Source organism: Phocoena sinus, chromosome 2, assembly GCF_008692025.1.
Source record: "Phocoena sinus isolate mPhoSin1 chromosome 2, mPhoSin1.pri, whole genome shotgun sequence".
Lineage (NCBI taxonomy): Eukaryota > Metazoa > Chordata > Mammalia > Artiodactyla > Phocoenidae > Phocoena > Phocoena sinus.
Window position 1 is genome coordinate 7,429,334 of NC_045764.1, and position 26,127 is coordinate 7,455,460.

A 26,127-nucleotide genomic window follows, 5' to 3' on the forward strand; every position below is an offset into this window, starting at 1 on the left:
ATGTGTAAAATTGAGTCACTTTGCTGTCCAGCAGAGATTGGTATAACATTGTAAATCAACTCTACGTCAATAAAAATAAATAAATAGATATCGGCTGTTAAAATATTAAAACACCTTTGTTTCAACTGGTAAATAACTGCTCCCCAAGCCCTTGAGTGGCATCCATTTCCCACATCACTCCTCTCCCCCGACCCCTGAACTCTGCATGCTCCAGGAAGTAAAGAGTTAATGCCTGTACTCCAGGGACCTCTGGGAGCCTCCACAATCTGATTAGTTGGTGGCCTGTACCATACAGGCTGTTAACTATTTTGAATGTCATCCCATGTTACGTGTAACATACATGAAGCTGCTGGCACAGGCTAGCCACTAAATAAGCGGTAGGTATTTTCAGTCCTGTGGCTTTGGAGAATTGTCTACTTGGAGTCTATATTTTGAACAGCAGTGTAACCAGCATCCTTCCTTCCCTTGGGGAACTGCACCTTCCCCATTCTCTGAGGTTCTGGTGAGGCTTCCAACTGCAGCACCCCGTCCCTCCAGTGGCTCACAGGATGGGCAGTGATGTAGGTCTGGAAGATCAGGGTCCCCATTCCCTGACAGGCATGTGCCCATGACCCAAGAAAGAGCAATAGGAAGCTTCCCTTAGAACTCTACATAGTCTTCCCTCAGTATCCACAGGGGGATTGGTTCCAGGACCTTCCTGATCCCCACAGATACTCATGTCCCTTATATAAAAAGGTTTCTGAAATTCTATCTGCAGTTGGTTGAATCCACTGATACAGAGGGCTGACTGCATTATGAATGCAGGGCCTGAAACGCTTCTTGTCCCCCTTTGAAACATGAGCTGAAAGGATGTGGCCCCAGAGCTCCTGTCTGTGCAATGAAGGAGGAGCCTGGGAAGTGACACACAGACAGAAACAGACAAACGGAGAGACTGAGAGAAAGAGAGGACCCTGGTGATACTGTCTGAGTACCAGACCAAATTTTCATCCTTTACAACGGCGATTCTCAAGCTTGAGTGTGTGTCAGCATCACTGGAAGCGCTAACGAAGAATCCGGAGGCCTAGGGATGTTGAAGTGGGAAGGGGTTGGACCCTCTGTATTTGTGCCACACTCTCCAGGTGATTGCGTACACATCAAAGTTCGAGAACTACAGCTTTACAAAAGCATGCGATCCAATACACCTCCTCTTTTGCTGTAGCTACTTAGGTTTCCAACAAGCAGACTAGGAAAAGCACCTAGGACTTTCTGGCACCACGTAGACAGGGAATAATGCAAATTTCTGGTCAAGGTCCCAGTATCCCTGATCTTGGGTGAATTGCAGGTTTTACTCATGAGGAATATTCTCCACGGACCCAGTGGTGGCGGGAGCGAGATTTTGAAGTGGTTAAGATGACTCCTCCCATCTTTCTGGGCTCCCCTGCATCTACAGTTATCTGAAGGGCATTCCCTGAGCTGGAAGAAGTTAGACGGGAACCTAAGCTATCAGGCAGATGGCAGAGGAATGGGGAAATAAACAACAACTGAGTAAAGACAAGTTGCAGGACTCTGGGACACATGGTATCAGAGCCCTTTCTCTTCCTTTTGCCTTTGCATCTCATCGCGTGCTGGGTTCATTCTCTTGAGGTATCTCATGTGATGTGACTATCACTAGCTCTGGGGCTCCATCCTGAGGGGTTCAAGACTGTAGGACATCCACCAACCAAGCTGAAAAGTCCCAACCTCCTCACTCTAACTAGCCTGAATTAGGTTATACCCTCTTGCCTGGGTTAACCCTGTGGCCAGGGGATAACAGCTTTTACCAGAAGGGGGTGGGTGGCTGCTGGCTGGGCAGACAAGAGCCGCCCCATCTCATATTAATAGTGAGTCATGTGGTATTCTTATATCCGTCACCTCATTTGATCTTCACAGCAGCCCCACAAAAACATAAACTATTACATTTATTAGCATTGATGGGGAAACTGAGGCTCACAGAGTTCCTACACGGCAGAGCGGGATTTGAACCCTGGCTGTATTTTTTTTTTTTTTTTTTTTGCACCACACAGCATGTGGGATCTTAGTTCCCGAAACAGGGATCAAACTCATGCCCCCTGCCCTGGAAGCACGGATTCTTAACCACTGGACCACCAGGGAAGTCTTGGCTGTATTTTTAAAAAGAAAAAGAAATATAATTGCTCACTTAGGCCCAAAAGTCCATGGTTAATCTCGCTTCAGGCATGGCTGGATCAGGGACTCTAATGATATCATCAGGACTCAGTATCAGTCCATCTCTTGGCTCTTCCTTCCTTTGTGTGCGCTTCTGTCCCAGCTGCATGTGACAGCAGCAGCCCAGCCCTCACTCCACAGTTGTCTCAGGATTTGGGACCAGTGGGTAAGAATAGAAGCCTATTCCTGGAAGCGCAGAGAAAACCTCTCATTAGTCCAGATGGGGTCACATGACCACTCTGCACCAATCACAGGGAAATGCAGTAGACTGATGGGCGCAGCCCGGGGTCACATGACCACCCCTGGAGCGGTGAGGAGGGAGGTGTGTGTGTGTGTGTGTGTGTGTGTGTGTGTGTGTACCGAGGTGGTTTCATAGGAACCACAATTCATTAGGAGGTGGAAAGGATGACTTGAAAGAGGAAGTCAGGACACACTTATTAGAAACTGTGAGTGAATGCCAGGCAGCAACATCAACAGATGTCTACTACAGTTGGACTGTTGTCATTTTATTCTAGCTTTGCTGGGAAAAAGCCAGTAAGAACAAATTCAGCAAATCACAGACTTGCACTGAAGAGAAGAAACTCAAGAATCTACGGAGCTCAGCCTTTTTTCTCTAAATAGAACATAGTTTATACTATTGAAGACAGATGCTTGTTTATTCTATGCTGAGAGCTCTCTGGCCAGACGGATTCCAAATACCCTTCCATCTGCAGATCCTTCCAGGGCTTTGCAATTTTTACTAATTAATGAGAAGACTGGGGGAGGGGAAACTTAAAATGAAGTAATAAATATGCTTGGAAGAAAGTTAAAGGGCTGAGTTATTTCACAGTTCTGGAATTCAGAGCAATGTAAAAAGTAAACTGTCCTATTGGCTCAAAGGAGAATCCTTTCATCCACGAAACAACTTTATTTAGATTATTTTGGTGTGTTGAGAGACTTTCCCTGTGGCTATATTATAAAATAACTCCTCACGTTTTTATTCTGTTGGGCCTTGTGAAACAAGAAATTATTTGCTGCGTTTAGTTGCTGTGTAATGGGGCTTTTCTATCATTTACATGTCCTTGGTATCTATTAATTCACATCTTTTTAGAAATGTAATTGTGGAAGCAACTGTCATTAAAATTTCTTGTAATGTATAAAATCTAGGTAATGGGACCGAAGGCCTGTTTGACCAAATTGCCCGTGTCAATACAATTTCCTGGGTTTTAAAAGTAGGAAACATTTTTGAAACCGGTCCCTGGTGGTAAACATTTGAAGATGACTTTTGATCTCTGAAAAAAAAGTGTTCCCCAAAACACAGGTGAAACCAATTCCTTTCTGAGTTGATACTGATGGTGATTTAATGAAACTAATCTTTATGAATTAAAAAGGATATTTATTTATCTTACTAACCAAGTTTGAGAGTCTGGCGGTTTCTCAGCCAGATGAGATATTACCTAGGAGCTGCACACTTAGAACAAATTGGGCTCCTATGATAAATAATGTCAGTTTTTGAGTTCCATTGTTCCACTCTGGTTAGAAAGTCATTATCATTTATGGAACCCTACACGCATATGCTTCATTTTGGTCCAGAACATCTTCCATTGCGCTAAATTCTTAGGAAGAACAAAATATGTGCAGAAAGGGTGCCAGCCTAGGGAGGAAGCTGAGTAGGGAACTAGCTACAGTATAATGCATTCATGAGATGTTGGAAGGAATCTTTCCTAAAGATTAAGGTCCCACAGATTTAGTTCATACAGGAACTCAACGAATATTTGTTCAAAGGAGAAAAAAAATAAGTAAAGGTATCAGCATAAAATCACCTTGCAGACAAAATTAGAAAAGCCCCATGTAGACATTCCTCTTAATTTACACCTCCCCACCTGCCCCTCCTAGCTGGACCTACTTTGACCAATGCTATAGGAGTCAACATTGTCATTAAAGAATGTCATACCAGAACTCAGAGAAGAATGCGTTTGCTCACCTTCCCAGAGATGAAAATAACTGTGAGCTGGGACAGAATTTTCTAAGGCACACGAAATCAGCCTTTTCAATTGTGAAAAAGGAAACATAATTCTCTTCGTTGCATCATATGTACTTGCAGAAATGTTCTCCCACAGAGAAACCCACCCCACTGTGTTTAAGTAACTGATGTCCCCAAATGTATTAGTCACAGAGAACATCTGGGTTGTACAATTCCAGGGGCAACAGTCAGACGCTTCCACGTGAATGGCACCGTGGAGTTTGTAACCCAGCACCCACATAGTTATTCTTCTTAATAGCTGTTGTTGAATTTGTTGCTTCTCTGAAGCCTCAGTTCATAAGGGCGTGGTCTAGTTTTTTCAGAGCTTCATCTCATATTAATCAGTTGGTTTGCAAAAAGTGTTGCCGTAAATTAATGCATTGTTTTTCTTTTCTCCCTGTTTTTCTGGTCTGTGGGACTGGAATTCAGGAAGAAGAGGGATCCCCAAAAGAACCACAATGCCTCGGGTCGGAACGGAAGATGGCAGCAGGTAGAGTCCATTCAGGGCAGTGCCTCCTTTTCTGGGCTACTATTGTTGACAGCAAGGCTCGCAGAATCCGAAAACTCTGCAGATTGCAAAGGAAAATCTGTATGTTCCCAGTGATTGGAAACATGACTGGAAATGTCACTTGTGATCTATTCCAGGCACGACATCTGGATAATCTGGTCATGATGCAGAAAATAGCTTCTTTTCTTTTTCTTCTTCTTTCTTTTATTGATTTCAGTTCTTGCTGAACAAATACTTGCAATGAAGTAGACGATGATAATGATGAAGCAATCTCAAATTCAGTATTACTAAAATAAGTCGTGTAGTTTTTTACTGGGGTATTTATGATTACCTTGGAAAATGCTATCTAGATGCATTTGCTGGTTTTTTTGTTAGTGTATAGTTAAATATGCAGCTTTGCTAAAGCTATTTACCCCATAATAGGACTTCGATTAAGATAATATGGAAAGAAACAAATCATGAGTTTATAACTTAGCTTCTGCCTATGATCAGTAATGATAATGAGATGTAATGGTCATAAAAATAAACATTAGTTGAATGGACCTCATAATAATGAAAGCTAAATCTTAATACTCTCAGCTTCTATTTTCCAATGGCTTTAATTTGTTGTTTTATATGATGAGGGGTTAGAAGAGGGCTCCAGATGTGTTGGCTGCTCATAGAGGGTCATGTTCTTGTAATTCAATGAAAATCAGGGAACAGAATTAAGAAAATAAAAATGGTAACAAAAAGATTATGCACAGTGCGGGGGGGGAAGTTGGCACCCTGATCTGATTTACATGGAGGAGAGACAATTAGCAATTATCCAGCTCTAGCATCTCCCTCTACAGCCCTCCCAAGTGTCTACCCTCGCCAGTAACAGACATTGCTTTCGTTGCAGGCCTCTTCTGATTCTCTCCCCTTGCAGATCTTTGCATGACTGACTCCTCTTCAGGTAGTTCTCAGCTGGAATGTACAGTCCCAGAAGCTACCTTGTCATTCCTTGAAATCACTCTTCATCCCATTGCCCGTTTTTATTTTTTCCGTAACACTTATTAGGATCCCAAATCATCTTTCTGTTGATTGGTTTCTTTACTTACTGTCCTGTCAAGAGATTGTGGCATAGGAGTTGGGTCTGGAAGGAGAGATACGAAATCCATTTGTGAAGAGAGACACATTAGCTGGTGTGTTTATAAAGTGAAAACCAAATACTGTAAGTTGAATCCAAAGTGATATCTATTTGGAGTTCTGCCCATTTTTTTGCTGATGACCTGATCCTTTGGCAGCTGTCACCTTATCCTGAGGTCTATAATTTATATTTGCAGGGGCCACCCAGGAGACAATGACGGGTTAATTGGGAGTGTATTTAAATTTTACCGCCATCGTTACCTGTCCTTTGAGCTCTAATAATTCGGCATCTATGTACGTTTGAGGTTTTGTTTAATATGACCTGCCTGTAATAGACAGAACCCTAATGCCTACTCAGAATCGGGTAGCGTCCCCCCTTGACGTTATGGGTGATGTAGCTGAGCAGATAGAGTAGCCCATTTGTAACAAGTCCCTTTTAATGTGATACAGCATGGGTTGCTGTCACCTGGTGCTTCATTTCAGCAAGACCAGCGCTGGGAAGTTTCATTAGGTGGATGAGGTTTACCTTTACCTCCAGCCGGCCCTTCTGGTGCCCTGAACCTCTTCAGTGGGGTTGCTCCCCACTACCTCATCCCCCAGTTTCTCTACCTTCAGAAGGACATGCAGTCAGTCTCATACACCTCGGTGCACGTTAATTCACATCATTGTGTCGCTTCTTGTTCAGCCTGTTGGTATTTTAAGCCACAAATCTACCTGTGGAATGAAAACAATATGGTGGTGTTAGAGGGATTTTAAACACCAGCAAACAAGTAAAGAACAGGGGCGTTTCTGGCTCCAACCACGATGCCTAGTTACACACTTTCTCAACCTGAGCATTGGATGGCCCCGAGTTATGGGGCCGTGCAACGAAGATTCCATCAGACTGTGTGTTCCTTCGGGGCAGGGATTATGTCTGTTTACAGGTGAGGTTAGATCCTTTATCGAAAGCGCCATTTTAAAGAATTGTTATATCCTTCTGATACAATATTCAAGGCAAAAGTAAAGAAAAGGATGGGAAGCTAAACTGGGGTTAGGCTTATCACTCTGCACAGACCAGGAAGAATGAAGTACTGGACCCATGAAAAATGGGGGTGAGATGGAGGTATTATGGTGAAGAGGTTTCCATATACTTAAGAGATCCTTTGATGCGGCCGTGATGTTGCTCATATAATAGAGAAAAAAAAAGCAAAGATGCTTTACGGATAGTGACAAGGAGGAGGCTGTAATTCCAACCAGGGAGAACTCTACGTCAGCAAGAAGGCGCGGTCTGAAGCCTGACGACGTGACCCCATAAGCCAGTTATTGGAAGGTGCTGAGGACAGGGTAGGAACTAGTCTACGCGTTCTCACCTGGGTGTATGCCTTGTTTCTAAGCAGCTACTGTATCAGAGTTGTCAGATTTTTGGTCTGCATGGCTCAGCCCCCCGCCCCCCTCAGGTCCTTCTTTCCCTGGATAATTGCTCTTTCCGTTTTTCTTCTCCATGGAATGTGTTCCTTTCCCAGAGCCTCCTGTGATTGCTCTGACTTTTTATTGTAGGGAAGAAATTATATGAGCCGCCTTCATTTAATCTCTTTTTATTCTACTGAAAGGCCCTTGGAACAAGGCAAGAATCACACACACCTACAACAGCTTATAAAAGGCATCGATATTGCATAAGATGAAAACTGAGCATTACTTTTCTTAGTACAGAGACTCGGGTTTATAGCTGACAGGAAAAAACAACAGATCTTGCTTAGGCTAACCTTATTTGTAGCCAAAGGAAAAGATATTATGTAGTACCAGTTTTCTAGAAAGAGGGAGATGAACAACTTTTCAGAGGTGGCCCATCATATCTTAATTTACTCATTCATTCATTCCCTTGTGGGCAATGAGACCAATCTATGGGACAACTGTGCTTTCTTGAGAGAATTCTTTTTAAAAATTATTTGGATCCTTTCTGATGGCTACGTTTCCCCAAAAAAAAAAAAAAAGTAATACGTGTTTTAAAAATGTTGGCTCTATCTTGCCACGTCTCTTGCCACGCATTGCTTTAGAAGCAAAGCCAAGTACTTTTGAATGCTGAAACAATTTTAAATGTGTTTAAAATCCAGGAAGACTTTGTGGAATCCTTATTAGCTTTTAGTTTGCATTCACCCTGTGCTGTTAGGGCCCCGAGATTGCAACACTTTGTTCATAAGAGGCGAGAAACCATCTTATGACTGTCAAAGAATTTCATCTGAATGTTCTCCTTTTGCTAAAGGTCACCTAGGGTGGAGTGGGCCCCAGCACACTTTCAGAGGTGGCTGTCTGTGTCATCTGCACTTAGTCAAATTTTCATTTCCTGTGGTTTGTAGGTTCTTCAAGCGTAAAGTAACGAACCCCAAACGGTTACAGTTCTTTAACTAAAAATGGATGCAATGAGGGAAAATATATGTATTTTTTGTAACCTTTCTGGGGAAGTGAGACCAGGGTTCCACTCTGCAGCTTCTTAAGCGACGTGATGTTACTGTGTGTGTGAGGCTGGGCCCCCGAGGAGACTCAGAAGTCAGGCTTTCCGGCTGAGAGCCCTGGGAGGTGACGAAAATGAGACCGAGCCTCTGATAATTCAGACAAAATGTCTGCTTTTACTTTCACATCATAGTAGAACCGTCCAAATGAGGTTTCTGGCCCAGCCAACCGTATTTCAGTCAAACTCCATTCTGATCGCGCCAAAAAGTTATCTTTCTCACTGATCTTTCTGAGGCTCCAGCCAATGAATAGAAAATTGTTCAGGTGGGGAAGTTAGAAAACAGGAGCGTGGTGCACCTCCTTTATCCTGAATTGACTTTCTTTCCATTCTCTGAAACTTGGAACAGATAATCTGAGGATTCCTGGGAGGCCTTTTATTAGAGAAAATGCTACTGGGGTTTGTAGATGACTTTCAGCAAAGCCCTTATCCTTTTTTTTTTTTTTTTTTTTTTTTTTGCGGCACGTGGGCCTCTCACTGTTGTGACCTCTCCCGTCGCGGAGCACAGGCTCCGGACACGCAGGCTCAGCGGCCATGGCTCACGGGCCCAGCCGCTCCGCGGCACGTGGGATCCTCCCGGACTGGGGCATGAACCCGTGTCCCCTGCCTCAGCAGGTGGACTCTCAACCACTGCGCCACCAGGGAAGCCCAAAGTCCTTATCCTTAAACCCCTTTATGGGACTTTGCTACCATACTTTTATTTTAGTCTAAGGAATCCCACTATAACCGTGTCTACTTCAAATAATAATGATTAGATGTTACCTATCATGTACATTCTTCTGAAGCAATGATGGCAGCAACCTGCTTGCTGCTGGAGGCTCATCAAAGGAACAAAGTCCTCTGAGGGTGACACATTCCCTATTCCGAGAACTAAAACCCCACTGGACAGGAGGTCATGGGCTCTAACACGTATTCGTAGAGAGGAAGACGTTTCCAGAATTTACTTACAGATTCTGCATTATCAGGGTCAGTAGGAAAAAGTCTTTCTTTTGCCTGGGTTTTCTTCACCTGTGAAGTCAGCTGGACTTGCCCTAGAATCTGAGGAGATGTTTCTCTGGTGACTGGGGGTGGGTGGATGGGGCCGGGGGTGTTTTTTGCCTCTGTCAGGAGAGGGTGGCCAGCCACGGAAGGCTTCATGTCTGCGGTGATGGGAGACTTCCTGGCCTGCCTATTAAAGTATGTCTGTCGGCTCCCAGCTCACTACCTTTTGCACTGAGAAGGTGTCAGATGGAGGAAATCGGGTTTCCAAGTTCTCAGCGCTCTCCTAGACAAAAAGCTCTTAAGTGATGGTACCACCCACGTCTCTGAAACCGCAGCATATGTCCTCCTCAGCATCACCCAGAGAGCAGTCTTGGCTTTTTCTCCTCCACCCATGGGCAGAGAGCTAATCGTTTCCAGATCTTTTATTTAGGAAATTCAACAGACTGCTTATTGTTTGTAAATGGGAAAATACAAGTTTAAAGAAAATGAGGGTTTGCTTTAGTCCTCTGTGTTCAAGGTATACCTGATTCATTGTTGATTGATGGGCACCTGTGCCTTGAGGAGAAGCAGAAATGCACCTGCACAGCTGATGGTTGGTTTTGACACTGTGCGCGTGTGCGCGGTGAGACACCCCGCCAGCTTTGTCTTGTACTACTCTCCATCCGATCCTATGTCCCCTTAGCATAGTGGACATGCAGTCAGAGAGCTTTCCAGAAGTTCATCCAGGTCATAACGTCAATCAGTTACCAGGAATGAAATCTTCAGTGTGGTAATACTTGGAGCAGAATTGCCTAATGTGTGTGTGTGTGTGTGAGTGTGTGACAAGATGTGTTTCTACCCTATTTCACTTTCTTTTATTACTTCGTTGTTTGGTTAAAATGTGTTATTGGGTCTTCGTAAGAACCCCTTAGAGGACAAAGAATTGGGAAGGTGACATTAATATACAAAAGCAGCAATGATTAAAGTAGCACGTGCATTAAATAAATCAAACTGTACAGCGATGCTCTTTAAAGGTTTCCATCCTGGGGGAATCTCTCTACCCCCTTCCCACTTCCCACTTCCTTTCCCCGCACGTGAATAAGAAGATGGCACTTGTGTTGCATGCAATGTAGTTGGATGCCCACCCAGCTCTCTCCTGGGAGTGTACCTTCCCTTCTGTTCTCAGGATATGCGGAGCGGAAAAATCACCATCTAGAAATTCCAGCTGATTATTGTCACAAAGGCTCTGAGGAGAGAAAACGTGAAGTTTTTACATCTCACAGATTGTTGTTGTCATTGTTTTTGTTGCCCTTTACCCATGTTTCTCTGCAAACGTTTCAGTAAAGTGGCATTTTTGGTCCCGGGGCCCCTGAAATCAGCTGCTTTATTTCCTTGCTCTCCCTACCTCCAGTTCAACTTGGCTTCATGGCAGCCTACTTTGCTACACGCTTCAGTGATTCCTGGTGGATCGGCCACTGTTCCTGAATTTGTATATTGAAGGGGGCACAGGGTCAAGCAACATGGTTAAGAAGACAATGAGGGACTTGTCCTACAGCTGCTTTGGGGCATCACTTTATGTAATACTGGGAAAATGTGATTGTCCGCATCAAAGACTGGGGAGGCGGGATGGATGAAGTTGGGGGTGCGCCCTGTCTCCCACCTTCCACTTCAGCGCACACCTGCCCCGCTTCCGGCACCTGCAGGCCTCTGCCTGAGGCTTTCTCTTCCAGAACCTGCTCTAAGACCCCTCAGGAACAGCCCTGGAGCGATCACTGGTGGGACTTGATGAACTGCTACCTCTGCTCTCTGGCCCCTTGGGGAGCACAGCTGGGGAGCACGGGCCACGCCGGCTCCCAGGGTTGCCCCGCAGAGTCAAGCCCCAGTCACCCCCGGAAGTAGCTGGCTGGATAAAGCCCAGTGCCGGCTGCCCCCCTCCCATCTCTGCACCCCACTCCCCTCCTGGTGTATCCTCCACCTTCTGCGAGGAATCTGAACTAAGAGAGGGTGCCTTGACAGTCTCTGCACTGAGCTCGTCGTAACATATTTTTTTTTTTTTTTTGCGGTACGCGGGCCTCTCACCGCTGCGGCCTCTCCCGCTGCGGAGCACAGGCTCCGGACGCGCAGGCTCAGCGGCCATGGCTCATGGGCCCAGCCGCTCCGCGGCATGTGGGATCCTCCCGGACCGGGGCACGAACCCGCGTCCCCTGCATCGGCAGGCGGACTCTGAACCACTGTGCCACCAGGGAAGCCCTTCGTCGTAACATATTTGAAAGCATCCATGAACCTGGTTGAAATCTCAGAAGAGAAAACCTTTCCAAACAAAAATTTTTTTTTAAATACCTAAATACAAAATAGCTGCTTTGATTACTACCTTATTAACTGGTCAAAATGGTGGCATTGCCAAGCTTCTTAAAATTCCCTTTTTCTGACTGCAGCCCTCTGTCCTTCCCTGTTCGCTGGGGATGGTTAACACATTCAGCGTAGTTACTGATTGCATCCACGTGAACAAGAATAATCATCTACCCTGTTTTGAACCTGGTTAAAACCAAACAGCTCAGGAAAGAACACCTCTGGTTCCTTATCCTTCATCACGGAGAGATGACGGGAGAAGGAGACGATCAAACATGATAGGAAAGTGTTAATGAACAACTTTCTCAAACAAAGTATAGCCAAGAGCTGATATTCAGTCTACGAGCTCCACAGATATCCAGAAACAGTGAGTAATTCCGAACTCCTGCAAGTTGATTTTAACTGCTTATGGCTGATGTTACAAACAGGGCCAACTCAGCTTATAGATGTGTTTTGTTTGGCCCACAGTCTTTAAAACTTTTTTTCAATCAGTTGTCAATGTTTAAAAAGTGGAAAATGTCATGTAAAAATCTAGGTCCTGATTTCTCTTGAGAAATTTGGCCAGAGACTGGTCAAACCAGGCTTGCATCCTTAAGTGATTAAAAAAAAAAATCAGCTGGGGTTGCATCCTCTAGATGTTCCCTCCCCATCCTGCCTGTGGTTTGAGGAGCAGGTAAGATGATGCAGGGGCTGTTGCTATAGAAACAGGAGGGAATGCTGTTCAAGATGATGAGCAATTACCTCGGCCAGTGATCTTCACACAGTTCTCTGAATTTCCCCGCAGTGATGGTTTCTTCTTTGTAAGAGGCTAACACTATACTCTTCAGAGGCTTCTCATGATTTCAGGAATGGAGGATTACAAACATTTGGCAGCTATGCAGGGTACCCCCAGGAGAAGGAACCACGTAACGGATGGGTGCGGCTGAACCGCTAGAAGTGTATTCCAGCTCACACTTTGGTGACACGTGACGCTGGAGGACTCGGGGTCACCTAAGGGGCCACAGTCTTCTCCTCTGGGTCATCCTTTTGTGGGACTCACTGAGAGGGCTGCAGCCAAAGACTTCTGTTTCTGCCTATGCTCAGCGGGCCTGATGTAACATCCCTTTGTGAGCATTTGCCCATCTGGCTGTGCGCCCGGCACCTTTACATGGATTTTGATCAAGCATGACTCCTGTGTGTATAGTAATCGTGGAAATTTTCAGCTTTCCTATCCAGGGAGAAGTTGACAAAAGGGACAAATTGCACTTGGCTTTTTTTCAAGCTCTAGAAGCAGAACAGATGAAGGACTCAAAAAGTCAGGGTTTCGCAAAGACCCAATTCTGGTATTTGGCCATCACTGTGAACACTGGGGCATCCATGCATTTGGTCGCACAGTTCATCTGTGTGTTCAGCAAGGGTGTATGGAACCTGCTGCTATGCTGGGTACTGAGATAGGGCCTGAAGTCCTGCCTTCTTGCTTTTTTGTTCACCTGGAACCAGTTACTACCCTCAACCCTAATAGCCACGTTTCCAGAAGTTCGTGCTTTGCCATTTTTTCCTGTGCCTAGACTCTTCTCATAGCTGCCCTGCTCGAAGGGGTTCACAGTATGTAGTTCCTTCCGACAATCTGAAAAGGCTTCAGGAAAATGGATAATTGTATCACTTCCTTCAGGTGACTACAACTTTCTCTGTTCTTTACCTCCTACAACCGACTGATTTTATCCTTAGTTAATGTGGTCCAGCTGCCGTGTTTGATTTTTGCATATTCATGATCACATCATCTGAATTGTTCTTTTCTAACAATTGAACATAAAACATCTGGTAACCGTGCCGACCTGGTACTTAACAATAATACCAGCTAACATTTATTACGTACTTGCAATTCATTAGGGACCTTGCTAAGTGCTTTACATGGATTTCTTATATGATCCTCTTAACAGCGCTATGGAATTGGTACTATATTATTCCCACTATGCAGATAAGGGAACTCAAGTTTAAAGAGTTCATTTATCCCAACACAAGTCTGCTTGAGTCCAAAGTCCTACCCTCTTAGCCATTTCAGCGACTCTGCAAATACCAAATGTCTTCTGGACAGAGTTAAGAATTTCTGAGCAGTACCATATGAGAGGGTTGATTTTATGTCCTTCTGATTTGAGCAAGTTTATCAGCAGGGATCTTAGCTCGGGTGCCCTTTAGAAAGGTTAAACTTCCCGGTTTCTTGTAAGGGAGAGCCGAGGTAGGACGAGTTCTTGGAATTTGCCCTGGGCATATAAAGTCATGCTTTGATGGAGATGAAGTAAAGAAATGAGAGTCTTTACCTTTTTTTAAAAAGTTTGGTGAAGTTGAGAATCTATGTTCTATTTTTTTAGTTAATTAATTAATTTTATTTATTTATTTTTGGCTGCGTTAGGTCTTCGTTGCTGCGTGTGGGCTTTCTCTAGTTGGGGTGAGTGGGGGCTCCTCTTCGTTGTGGTGCATGGGTTTCTTATTGCGGTGGCTTCTCTTGTTGCGGAGCACAGGCTCTAGGCGCGCGGGCTTCAGTAGTTGTGGCACGCGGGCTCAGCAGTTGTGGCTCGCAGGCTCTAGAGCGCAGGCTCAGTAGTTGTGGCACACAGGCTTAGTTGCTCTGCGGTATGTGGGATCTTCCCAGACTAGGGCTTGAACCCGTGTCCCCTGCACTGGCAGGTGGATTCTTAACCACTGTGCCACCAGGGAAGTCCCGAGTATCTGTGTTTTAAATCTACTTAACTCTATTGGGACATTATATTTAAATCTGGTAGAATCAAAAATAATAATAAACTTCCCTAAAACTTGGTTCTTCTATCCAATGGTATGATTTCTGTTTATGGTGTCACTATCCACCTTGGTTTCAAGCTTCAAGGCCAGGTTTGATTCCTTCTTTCTACTTAACCTCTGTATCCTTCTTATTGAGTTCCTTTGTCATGTTTCTCATATCTATTCCAACTTTTTCAGTCTTGCTGTTACACTCCCTTTTGGGTCATTACTCCCTCTTGTCCAAACTATTTTAATAGTCTCCTAACAGGCTTCTGTGCATCCGTATTTCACCTGCTCTTAAACATCCTACACACCACTGACAGAGTATCTATTCATCTATTAAAACCACACCTAGGCTTGAAGGTCCAAGTTCAATTCTATAGTCTTGATGTAATAACGGAGGACATACCGAGAAATAATCTCACCAAGACCTCCCTTATGGCCCATGATTTACAGTCATGTGTGGACATGTCTTACCCCTGCCAGTTGTTTATACAATACTTATATTCACCTATGCACAATTGCTCAATCCTATGGTAAGAGTGTATTTTGTTTTGTAGAAAAAACACCAAACTGTCTTCCAAGCTGTACCATTTTGTATTCCCACCAGCAATGAATGAAATTGCATGTTGGTCCACGTCCTTGCCAGGATTTAGTGTCGTCAGTGTTTTGGATTTTGGCCACTCTAGTAGGTGTGTAGAGGTATCTTGTTGTTTTTTGACTGGGTTGTTTTTATTTTTTAAATAACATTTCAATTTTCACTATGAGTATATATTATTAAATTATTAAAAATTTAGTCATATAGTAAAATGGGGAAAAGCTATTGATCTAATGTGAAGCGAAAAACAGAGGATATAAAATTATTTACCATAATTACAACTACAAAACACAAAAACCAATGCAGAGCTTTGCAAAATGGAGGGAAAGGAAACAGAATGCTCGCAGTAGTTGTTTACCTTTAGAGTCCTAGCTTCTAATACCATAAGTATGCAATAAAAATTTTCATGGTTCTTAAATACATATTGGAATTAGGGATGAATTAATCTAGTTTCCAAATTTGCCATAATGAGATGCTACAAGTTTTGTAATGAAGAAAAGTAACTGTATACAAATAAGACTGATTTCACAACTCCCAAAACTATAACATAAGGGAAGGGGCTTTAATGTTGTTCATAAAAAGATTTTAAGTGTAGCATCTACTACCACGGGGCTTCCAGAAATCTCCCTCAAGAGAGCACACCCTTCCTTCTTCCTGTTTGGAACAGTGATGGGTAATCATGGTGGCCATCTTGGACCACGTGGCAACTTTGAGGATGAAACCACGTGTTAAGGATAGTAGGGATAAAACACAGGAGAGGTCTTTGTCTCTGGGGCTCAATACCAACTCTGGACCTTTCTTTTATGTGTAAGAACCAGAAAATAGAACTTTCTGTCTCATATACACCACTGCTATTTTTGTTACTGTCCTTTGTAGCCAAACCTAATTGTCACTCGTGTTACTCTTACAAGACCAGGAAGCTTCTTGAGGGGAGGATGGTATCTGTGCATCTTTGTCTCCATCCTAGCACTCGGCACAGTGTGTGTAGAACCAAATCCTCAGTAACTCTTTGTGAAATGAAGGAATAGAATTCAAGGAACTTGGAGAACTGAGTGCGAAGCGCTGTGTGGGAGAATGTGGGCATCTGAAAATGAGTGACACGTGCTCTCTGCTCTCAAGAAACTGATAGTAAAATTGTGTGTGCACGTGTGTTTGTGTGTGGTCACTGTTTGCATCTGACACATCGGGGTAGATAAATGCGGGAAGGGGGTTAGCCCTCTGTCTCTTTGAATAAAAACAAGATGTCCATTCACTTCTTGCTCTCTCCTGGCATCCTTGGTTCTTCAGCGCCTGCTGGAAAAGCCAGACCTTGCCTGGTGTTACTGTCACGTCTGAGCTTTGAGAGCTCTTTCCTTTCCTTCGAAGCCTGAGAAGGATTATTCTAGTGATATGTGAATAGCTGTGTGTGAGCGCACAGGAAGTGGTTCCCTAGCAACAGGAACCTCCGACTGCCTCTGAGCCTCAGCGCGGTCCCTGCCTTTTGTTTTCTCTCCTCCGTCTCGCCTGTCAGCAAGTGGCCAGAGTGACTGCACCTGCTCTGAATTAGGGGGGCCGTTCAATCCCAGCCGTTCGTTTTCTAAGTCAAAGGGCCCTGTTCCTCTTTTGGTGGAGCTTCCTCATGAGGTCTGGGGCCTGTTTTGCTCCTGGTCAGACCATAATTACCTCAGATCACACTTCCTCTTTTGTCTTTCAGATGTTGACCAGAAATGGAAAATTCTGAGATGCCCGAGGAAAAATTTGAGTTTTTATGAAAAAAAAACACAAAAAACCCTAGTGTTTGCACATTATTTCAAATAACCTAAATTTCTTAAGGAAAAGTTTAGTAGACTCTTTTTCCCCTGAAGAGTTCATTCTTACCCCATTCTTAACTTTGTTTTTCCACAGAAGCCAAATTCTTCATTCCTTATATAGGTCAGCATGTCAATAGGAGATTGAATGCACAAGATGGCTGGGGAAATAAAGTATCTTCTTACAACACTGCCTCAGTCTAGCAAAATACTAAGTTCTAGAAAGAGTCATCCTTACTGGGGGCATTGATCCTCTTCCTGTTGGGGCCCCAGAGCCCTATTTTAGAAAGTGTAAATCTGTACAGACCGTAGCACATAGCTGGAGCATGGCTTCAGAATTTGCTGACTGGAAATGCCTTGCTTCATCTTTGAATAGTAACCTGTGTGAGAACAGAGATCTTAGAGAAGATGGTCATACATCTTTACCTACCAATTGGCTGGTATCAATTGGTAACATTGACTATCTGGCTCAAAGTGCTGGCAACAGGCAGCTAATTATAATTGAGCCTAACAGCCCCTAGAATTCTTATCTCTATAGCTTTTAAAATATTTTCATTCACTTATTCGTTTAACCAACAGATATTTCTAATTGAGGGTCTCCTATATGTGTCTACAGACCGTGGTGTGTCTTGTGGGAAAAACATGTCTGTAACCTTTGGGGGCGTTGTCAATTTGACAGAGGAAGTAAGACATGCACCCAGGTAACTATCAAGCAAGATCATAGCCTAAACAGAGATAAAACCATACAATTATAGACGTTCCCTTTAATTGACTCTTCCCATGAGACAGCAGTGGTGGAGACAGGGCGAACCCACCTTTCTGGGTGATCAAGCAGAATGATTATGAGTGAAGAGAGCTGAGAAGTTACATCTGTTCTGTAGACAAACAGAGGACTTAGTCTCCAAGATGATTCATCTAGCTCTTTCGATTAAACTTACATTTATTAAAACAACAAAATGAAACAGCAAAACCCCGCTGTGTTATGATATTCTGTTTCCATCCAAATGGTCTATTTTTAACCAGTGTTAAGAGCCTGACATATGTCCTCCAAAGTGGCATAAAACAGAAACCAGGAAGAGAATTTATCTGGGATCTGGGAAAAGTAAAACATAAACCCTAGCTTAGGGGAAATTTGAAAGGCCACTGTTTATCTTATTTTCCTCCCAGGCAGTATTTTCCACTAGTAAATGAGAGAGAAAGAAAAATGCATCTCAGTAGCCAAACCCTCTGGGAGCCAGGCTTTCTCGTTAATAGCCATATCCCCTACGAGCTGAGTCTATCCAGGGTAGACTGTGTGCATGGTCACGGCCATGGTCATGGTTAACCAGGAAAAACGAGTTATAAATCACTGGAGATGTGGGAAAGGAAGCACCCCCCAAAGGCAGACAGCCACAGTGTGTTCTTCCTTGGGCTGGCTGAGAATAACGGGGAGCAGACATCTAAAAGCCATTCTTAATACAGCCAGGTGGCAAGCCATTGGGGATCATTTCTGACTTTTAAAGAAAGAGCCACTGCCTTCTGTGCAACTGACACTTATTAAAGACATACAAAGTGGAGAAGGTGAGACAGACCATAAGGGAGCCTTTTGTAGCCAAAAAAGTGCTTTGCACCCTAGGGCAGAAAGGACAAAAAGCTCCCAGTCGTGGAAAGTACAGAATTCCCCAAGGACGTGTCCTGAGTCCCAAGGCTGGGGCTCTGCTGTGACTAAGTGATTCCTAGGGCAGAGTTCTCTCTCCCCACCACACTCAGGATCTTCAATTGTGAACCTAATTGCTTGTAAGAAGATCTTGGCTGATTATTATTTTTAGGATGTTGTAAACAGATTCCCCATGACTTTTGATGAGTAAGTACCAGGCTGTATTAGTCAGGGTTCTCCAGAAAAACAAAATCAATAGGATGTGTATATACATTTAAGATTCTTTCAATCTTAACATTTTTATTTATTTATTATTTTTTAAAAGTTGAAGTATAGTTGATTTACGATGCTTCAGGGGTACAGCAGGGTGATTCAGTTATACATATATATTTTTTCATATAAAATATATGAAAATAATTTTTAGATACATATGGGGAGGAGAGACAGAGAGAGAGGGGTTTATGATAAGGAACTGGCTCATGTAACTTTGGAGGTGGTCAAGACCCAGGATCTGAAGATCTGCAGATATGGGAGAGGCCAGTCCAAAGGCCAGCAGGCTCGAGACCCGGGAAGAGCTGATGTTTCAGTCTGAGTCCAAAGGCAGGAAAAATTCTCTCTTACTCTGGGGAGGATCAGTCTTTTTGTTCTATTTATGGCTTCAGCTGATTAGACAGTCCCACCCACATTCAAGAGGGCAATCTGCCTTACTCATCCTACTGATTTAAATGTGAATCTCATCTAAAAACCCTCACAGAAACACCCAGAATAGAGTTTGGCCAAATATCTGGGCAACCCGTGGCTCAGTCAAGTTGATATATAATTGATCTCTGACAAGCTTTGCCTCCTATGTCCATTCAAACAAAGTGAGGAAATTAATATTTATTGAGCTCCTACTAGACCAGACACTCTACGTTTATCTCTTTTTATAAATAAGGGGTAGGGGACTTCCCTGGCGGTCCAGTGGTTAAGCCTTTGCCTTCCAATGCAGGGGGTGCGGGTTTGATCTCTGGTCGGGGATCTAAGATCCCACATGCCTTGTGGCCAAAAAACCAAAACATAAAACAGAAGCAATAATGTAACAAATTTAATAAAGACTTTTAAAAAATTAAATAAATAAATAAGGGGTAATTTATTGCCCACTTTATGTAGCTGGGCATGAAGATGACAAGACAGAGGATGTATATAAGAAAGACCTCTCCTGTCTGTCAAATAAGAAGCAACATTTCTTCAAAACACAAACTTATAGTTCAGAAAACAAAGAGATCAGATTTGTGGTTACCTGAGGCGAGGGGTAGGGGCAGGGGGAATTGAATAAAGGTGGTGAAAAAGTACAAACTTCCGGTTGTAAGATACTTAAGTACTAGGACTGTTATGTACACTGTGATTAATATAATGAACACTGCTGTACATTATATGTGAAAGCTGTTATGAGAGTAAACCCTTAGCATTCTCATCACAAGGAAAATATTTCTTCTTTTCTGTCTATATGAGATGATACATGTTCACTAAGCTTCTTGTGATCATCATATCATGATGTATGTCAGTCAAATCATTATGCTGTACCCCTTAAAGATGTACAGTGCTAGGGCTTCCTTGGCGGCCAGTGGTTAAGAATCTGCCTGCCAATGCAGGGAACATGGGTTTGAGCCCTGGTCTGGGAAGATCCCACATGCCGGAGCAACTAAGCCCGTGTGCCACAACTACTGAGCCTGCGCTCTAGAGCCTGCGAGCCACAACTACTGCAGCCCGTGCGCCTAGAGCCCGTGCTCCGCAACAGGAGAAGCCACCGCAATGAGAAGCCCACGCACCGCAACGAAGAGCAGCCCCTGCTCACCGCAACTAGAGAAAGCCCGTGCGCAGCAACGAAGACCCAGCACAACCAGAAAATAAATTAAAAAAAAAAAAAAAAGATGTACAGTGCTAGATGTCAATTACATCTCAATAAAACTGGGAAGAAGGAGGAGAAAGAGGAGGAGGAGAAATTTTCCGCATTTTGTAGTAAATACAACATACCAAAGCCTACATATGTTCAACATTCTTCATAATACTTTCACAATTATTTATTGAATTTCTCATTAAAATTCCTTGAGATCAAGTGGGACAGATATAATTTTCACTTTGCAGGTAAAGAAACTGAGTCACAGAGAAAGTAAGCAACTCGCTTACAGTCACATGGAAAATTGGAAGCAAAACCAAGATGCAATGCTCACGTTTTCTGATTTCCAATGTAGAGGAAAACCTCCACCATGCTTGTAATATTTATGTCTGCTAATGCATGTGGTGCTGGTGGGCCTTCACAGTGGCAGGTGTCATAAGTGGGAAAGATCATGAGCTTCCAAGTCAGACAAGCTGGATGTGGATCCCATGTCAAGTGTGGGTTGCTTCACTTCGGGAAAATTCCTTGGCTATAAAATAGGATAACGACACTGACCTCATCAGCTAGGTGTGAGGGTAACACGACGTAATATATATGGAATGCACAAGGCCAGGTACACGGTAGAGGATTAAGAAGAGAATTAAGTAAGAAGAGTGTCTAGACCATAGTAAGCATCCAATAAGTGTTAGCCCTCATCGTGACTACCGTGTGCTGTTGTTGCTGGTCCCCAATGTATCTTGGCCTCTCCCTTCCCAGCTCTGCCACCTTACCACACTAACAAGATTAGGTAGATAAAGGGAGAGAATAAGACAGACGGAGAGGGAATATCCTTGCTTCTTATGCTTGGTCTGTCTTCCTCATTACTGGCACCATTAAGTCATTTCTAAATACGTAATATGACAACAGCTTTAAAAAATCTTACACTGGACTGCTCTTTTCTTGTGTCTTTACCCAAAGTGACTTTGTTTAAATCTTCCCTTGGAATCATTTGCTGGCTGCCTGCAATGGCTGCTGAGGTCCTGTACCTGAGGGTCAGTCATCTGAAACTGGCCTAACTTGGCTTTGCATCTCTCTGTCTAACCCAGGTACAGTGCACAATACAGCAACTTGTATTTGTCCAAACCAGTGTTGGCTGAAATTATTCAGAGGTCTTACGTGTCAAAAGATCCCAACTCTCCAAATGCATTTTATCTATTTACCTTTCAAAATTGGAAGTTATTATACAGCTTAGTAATTTGAGCCATTAGTAATGGAAAGTACCAACTTGGTTATTCATCCATCTGAGAAGAAACAATTGGATCATAACTCCTTTAAGCTCCAAGTTTTCTATTTAAAAAAGAGAGAGAGAGAGAGAGAGAAAATGGGAAAATTATGGATCTGGGCATTTCCCTTGGAGGAAAAGGATGTACCAATAGATTTTGGCGTATTTTGTCTCCTCTGGCCTCCAGCCTGGGAATCACTCACTAGCTGTGTGGCTTTGGGCAGTTTGACTACTTTGCTGATCTGAGCCTCAGTCTGCTTGTCATTAAATTAAGGGATTGGGATGCATCACCTATAAGATATCTTCCTGCTTGAAAATTCCATCATGCTAGCTAGGGTTTATGCAAGGTGCTATCCTAGGAAATCCAACAAGCAAAAAGAAAACTCATTGGTTTTATTTCATTTGGAGGTCATCACCTCTTTATTATCCAGTATCTGCCACCCAGTCAGGTCATACTGGGCTCCTATGAGAGCTCTACTGGTCCAAATTTGGTCAGATCTCTGCTTTATTTGCAGGAGAACTAAAGCAGATGAGAATTTCCCTTAAGAGACGTGGATCCAAAGAGGGTTCACCTAGGATGTGGTAATGTGAGCAGTGAAGGCAAATTAAAAAGGGCAATCAAGTACCTCCTATAATTCTGGAGAAATCATTCACTCTTTTGACCAATACTTACTGAGAGGCAGTATGGTATCGAGACAGGCTGGGACCTGGGACCCTTTGCTGCAATGCTTGCACCTGGACAAACATCTCCTTAAGCAACAAAATGCAAAGAAACTATAAGGGACTAAAAATAACTGCATGTGTGTGCAGTTGGGGCAAATTATGGACAAAAGATACAAAAAGACAAAAAAAAAGGACAAATATTGTATGATTCCATTTATATGAGGTGTCTAGGGTAGTCAGATAACTTATGGTTACCAAAGGGGAAAGGGGGGTAGGGATAAATAAGGAGTTTGGTATTGACATATACACACCACTATATACAAAATAGATAATCAACAAGGACCTACTGTATAGCACAGGGAACTCTAGTCAATATTCTGTAATAACCTGTAAGGGAAAAGAATCTGAAAAAGAATATATATATATATATATGAATCACTGTGCTATACCCCTGAAACTAACACATTGTAAATCAACTATACTTCAATAAAAAATTTTATAGAGATAAAAAATAGAATGAGAATGGACTTGAGGACACAGGGAGGGGAAGTGTAAGCTGGGACGAAGTGAGAGAGTAGCATTGACATATATACACTACCAAATGTAAAATCTGAAGAGAATCTGTGCGCCACTTCTGAAGAGCCAGGAGCAAAAACAGGGTACTTACTGCGCATGCCCCCTGCACACAACACCACCAGAGGGGTGGGCAAAACACCTAAGCCAGCCCTCCAGCCCGACCCCTGGACACACCCCTACCTTCACCCCATGTAAGGGACCAGCTCCCCTGAGCCTATTAACTACCATTCTACTTTTTTTTTTTAAGAAACTACAATTATTTTTATTGAAAAATGTGAAAGTAAAATATTATATTTATTGCATTTTTTAACATCTTTATTGGAGTATAATTGCGTTACAATGTCGTGTTAGTTTCTGCTGTACAACAAAGTGAATCAGCTCTATGTATAAATCTATCCCCATATCCCCTCCCTCTTGCGTCTCCCTCCCACCCTCCCTATCCCACCCCTCTAGGTGGTTACAGAGCACCGAGCTGATCTCCCTGTGCTATGCAGCTGCTTCCCACTAGCTATCGATTTTACATTTGGTAGTGTATGTATGTCCATGCCATTCTCTCACTTCGTCCCAGCTTACCCTTCCCCTCCCTGTGTCCTCAAGTCCATTCTCATTCTACTTTTTATCTCTATAAAATTTTTTATTGAAGTATAGTTGATTTACAATGTGTTTCAGGGGTACAGCACAGTGATTCAGTTATATATATATATATATATATATATATATATATATATTCTTTTTCAGATTCTTTTCCCTTACAGGTTATTACAGAATACTGAGTAGAGTTCCCTGTGCTGTACAGTAGGTCCTTGTTGATTATCTATTTTGTATATAGTGATGTGTATATGTTAATCCCAAACTCCTTATTTATCCCTACCCCCCTTCCCCCTTTGGTAACCATAGTTATTTGACTACCCTAGACACCTCATATAAATGGAATCATACAATATTTGTCCTTTTGTGTCTGGCTTATTTCACTTAGCATAATATCCTCAAAGTTGATCTACATTGTAGCATGTGTCAGAGTTTCCTTCCTTTTAAAGGCTGAGTAATATCTTATTGTATGTATCTACTACATTTTGTTTATCCATTCGTCTGTCAAGGGACATTTGGGTTGTTTCCACCTTTTGACTACTGTGAATAATCTTGCTATGAACATGGGTGTACAGGTATCTGTCAGGTCCCTGCTTTCATCTCCAGAAGTGGAATTGCTGGGTCGCACATTAAATCTATGTCTAAATTTTAGGAACCACTCATTTTCTTTTTTTTTTAAATTTTTTTGTTGTGCTGTGAGGCATGTGGGATCTTAGTTCCCTGACCAGGGATTGAACCCACGTCCCCTGCAGTGGAAGCGCGGAGTCTTAACCACTGGACCTCCAGGGAAGTCCCTGGGAACCACTAATTTTCCACAGCAGCTGCACCATTATACATTCTCAGTTAGCAGTGCACAAGGTTTCCATCTTCTCTACATCCTTACCCAACGCTTGTTCTTTTCCATTTTCCTGATAATAGCCATGCTAATGGGTGTAAAGCAGAAACTCACGTTTTGAGTAAAACAGTACTTTGCTGTGTAAGGCTGTCTTGTCCATCGTAGGAGGTAATATCCCTATTACTCCAACTCACCCACTGGAGGACCACTGGTGGAGAATACTGATTTTTTTGTTTTTATAAATTATGAGCAACAGCTAAACTTTCTGTTGAGTTCTTTTAGCCTCAGCAGGGCTGCATGAAGTCTAGCTGTGCAGGGAGAGTTTAAAGGTCAGCCCAGAGATGTGAGCAAAGTTTATGTCGAAAATTTGAGGCTCTCCTCTCTCCTGTTCTCCTTTTCCAGATTTCTCCCCCTCATTTTCTAGCTGACGTGGTTTCCCTGCCTCTGTCCTAGGGTTCTTTAGCCCAGAAAGACTGCCGGTTTCTATTCAAGGTTTTGCCACTCTTCCCTCCCCACCCCAAAGGAACCATCTGACTTCAGGCTAAAGGCTACACAAGTACGAAACTCAGCTGGTGCCACTTCTGTCCCAAATGTGGACACTCTTCTCCAGGTATGACCTGCTTTTTGGTTACTCACCAAGCCTTCAGTGGTTGTTTTTGGATTTTATTTGAAGTTGACAGTTGTTTTCTGTGGAAGAGTTGATTCCACCATTACTGGAAGCAGAACCTTATCCTCTTTTTCAGGATCCACTCTCATCCTCTCCAAAAGCTGGTGCTGCTGTGTGAATAAACCCAGGCTTGTCTGCCTATTTTCCAAATTTTGGACACTGAGCGTATCTGTTGAAATCTTAAGAGCTAGTTTATATGATTTTTTTAAAAATCGATAATAATGTCTTAAAATGATAACTCAATTATAGAAGAATAATCACAGTCCCCTTCACAGTGTTAAGGGGAAACTCTGCAGTGGCTTCACATTCCTTTACTTCCAGGCATGTGAGTTGAGGTTTAGCCATTACAACTCATTTAATCTCTTCCCTAAATTGTATTTATGCTCCACAGAGTGGCGCTACGATTAACCGCAAATGTTCTAAATTTCTCGCTATGTGGGACAAAGGAGAAGTACGAGGTTAATCCCGACAAACAAATGTCTGTTGGATCAATATTTTCTCTGGCTGCCTTGTGACGAAAAGCTGTCAGGTTTCAGATTGGAAAATTATAATTCTGAGATCTGAGGGTTAATCAGAGATTTGCCTGCCTTTCTCCATGTATTCATTTGCTTAACAAATATGTGTTAGATCCCCATCACCTGTTAATTAGTTTGTTTAATGAAAACTAATTTAATCATTTGTGGATTAGTGATTAGCTAGTGCGGTCATACTTTAAAAATTTTTTTAATACAGCAGGTTCTTATTAGTTACCATTTAATAAATATTAGTGTATACATGTCAATCCCAATCTTCCAGTTCATCCCACCACCACCACTCACCCCCGCCACTTTCCCCCCTCGGTGTCTGTACATTTGTTCTCTACATCTGTGTCTCTATTTCGGCCCTGCAAACCGGTTCATCTGTACCATTTTTCTAGATTCCACATAAATGCGTTAATATACGATATTTGTTTTTCTCTTTCTGACTTACTTCATTTTGTATGACAGTCTCTAGGTCCATCCATGTCTCTACAAATGACCCAGTTTTGTTCCTTATTATGGCTGAGTAATATCCCATTGTATATATGTACCACATCTTCTTTATCCGTTTGTCTGTTGATGGGCATTTAGGTTGCTTCCATGACCTGGCTGTTGTAAATAGTGCTGCAGTGAACATTGGGGTGCATGTGTCTTTTTGAATTATGGTTTTCTCAGGGTATATGCCCAGTAGTGGGATTGCTGGGTCATATGGTAATTCTAATTTTAGTTTTCTAAGGAACCTCCATACTGTTCCC

General features: G+C 42.9%; 1 protein-coding gene across 1 annotated transcript in view; it reads left to right on the forward strand.

The window, feature by feature from the left end:
- Positions 1-26,127, forward strand: part of FAM107B (family with sequence similarity 107 member B) — a 216,716-nt gene that overhangs the window by 73,879 nt on the left and 116,710 nt on the right. The window contains exon 2 of the mRNA XM_032623734.1: positions 4,634-4,694. Within this exon, the coding sequence (XP_032479625.1) occupies positions 4,634-4,694 (61 nt within the window). The remainder of the gene's footprint in view (positions 1-4,633; positions 4,695-26,127) is intronic.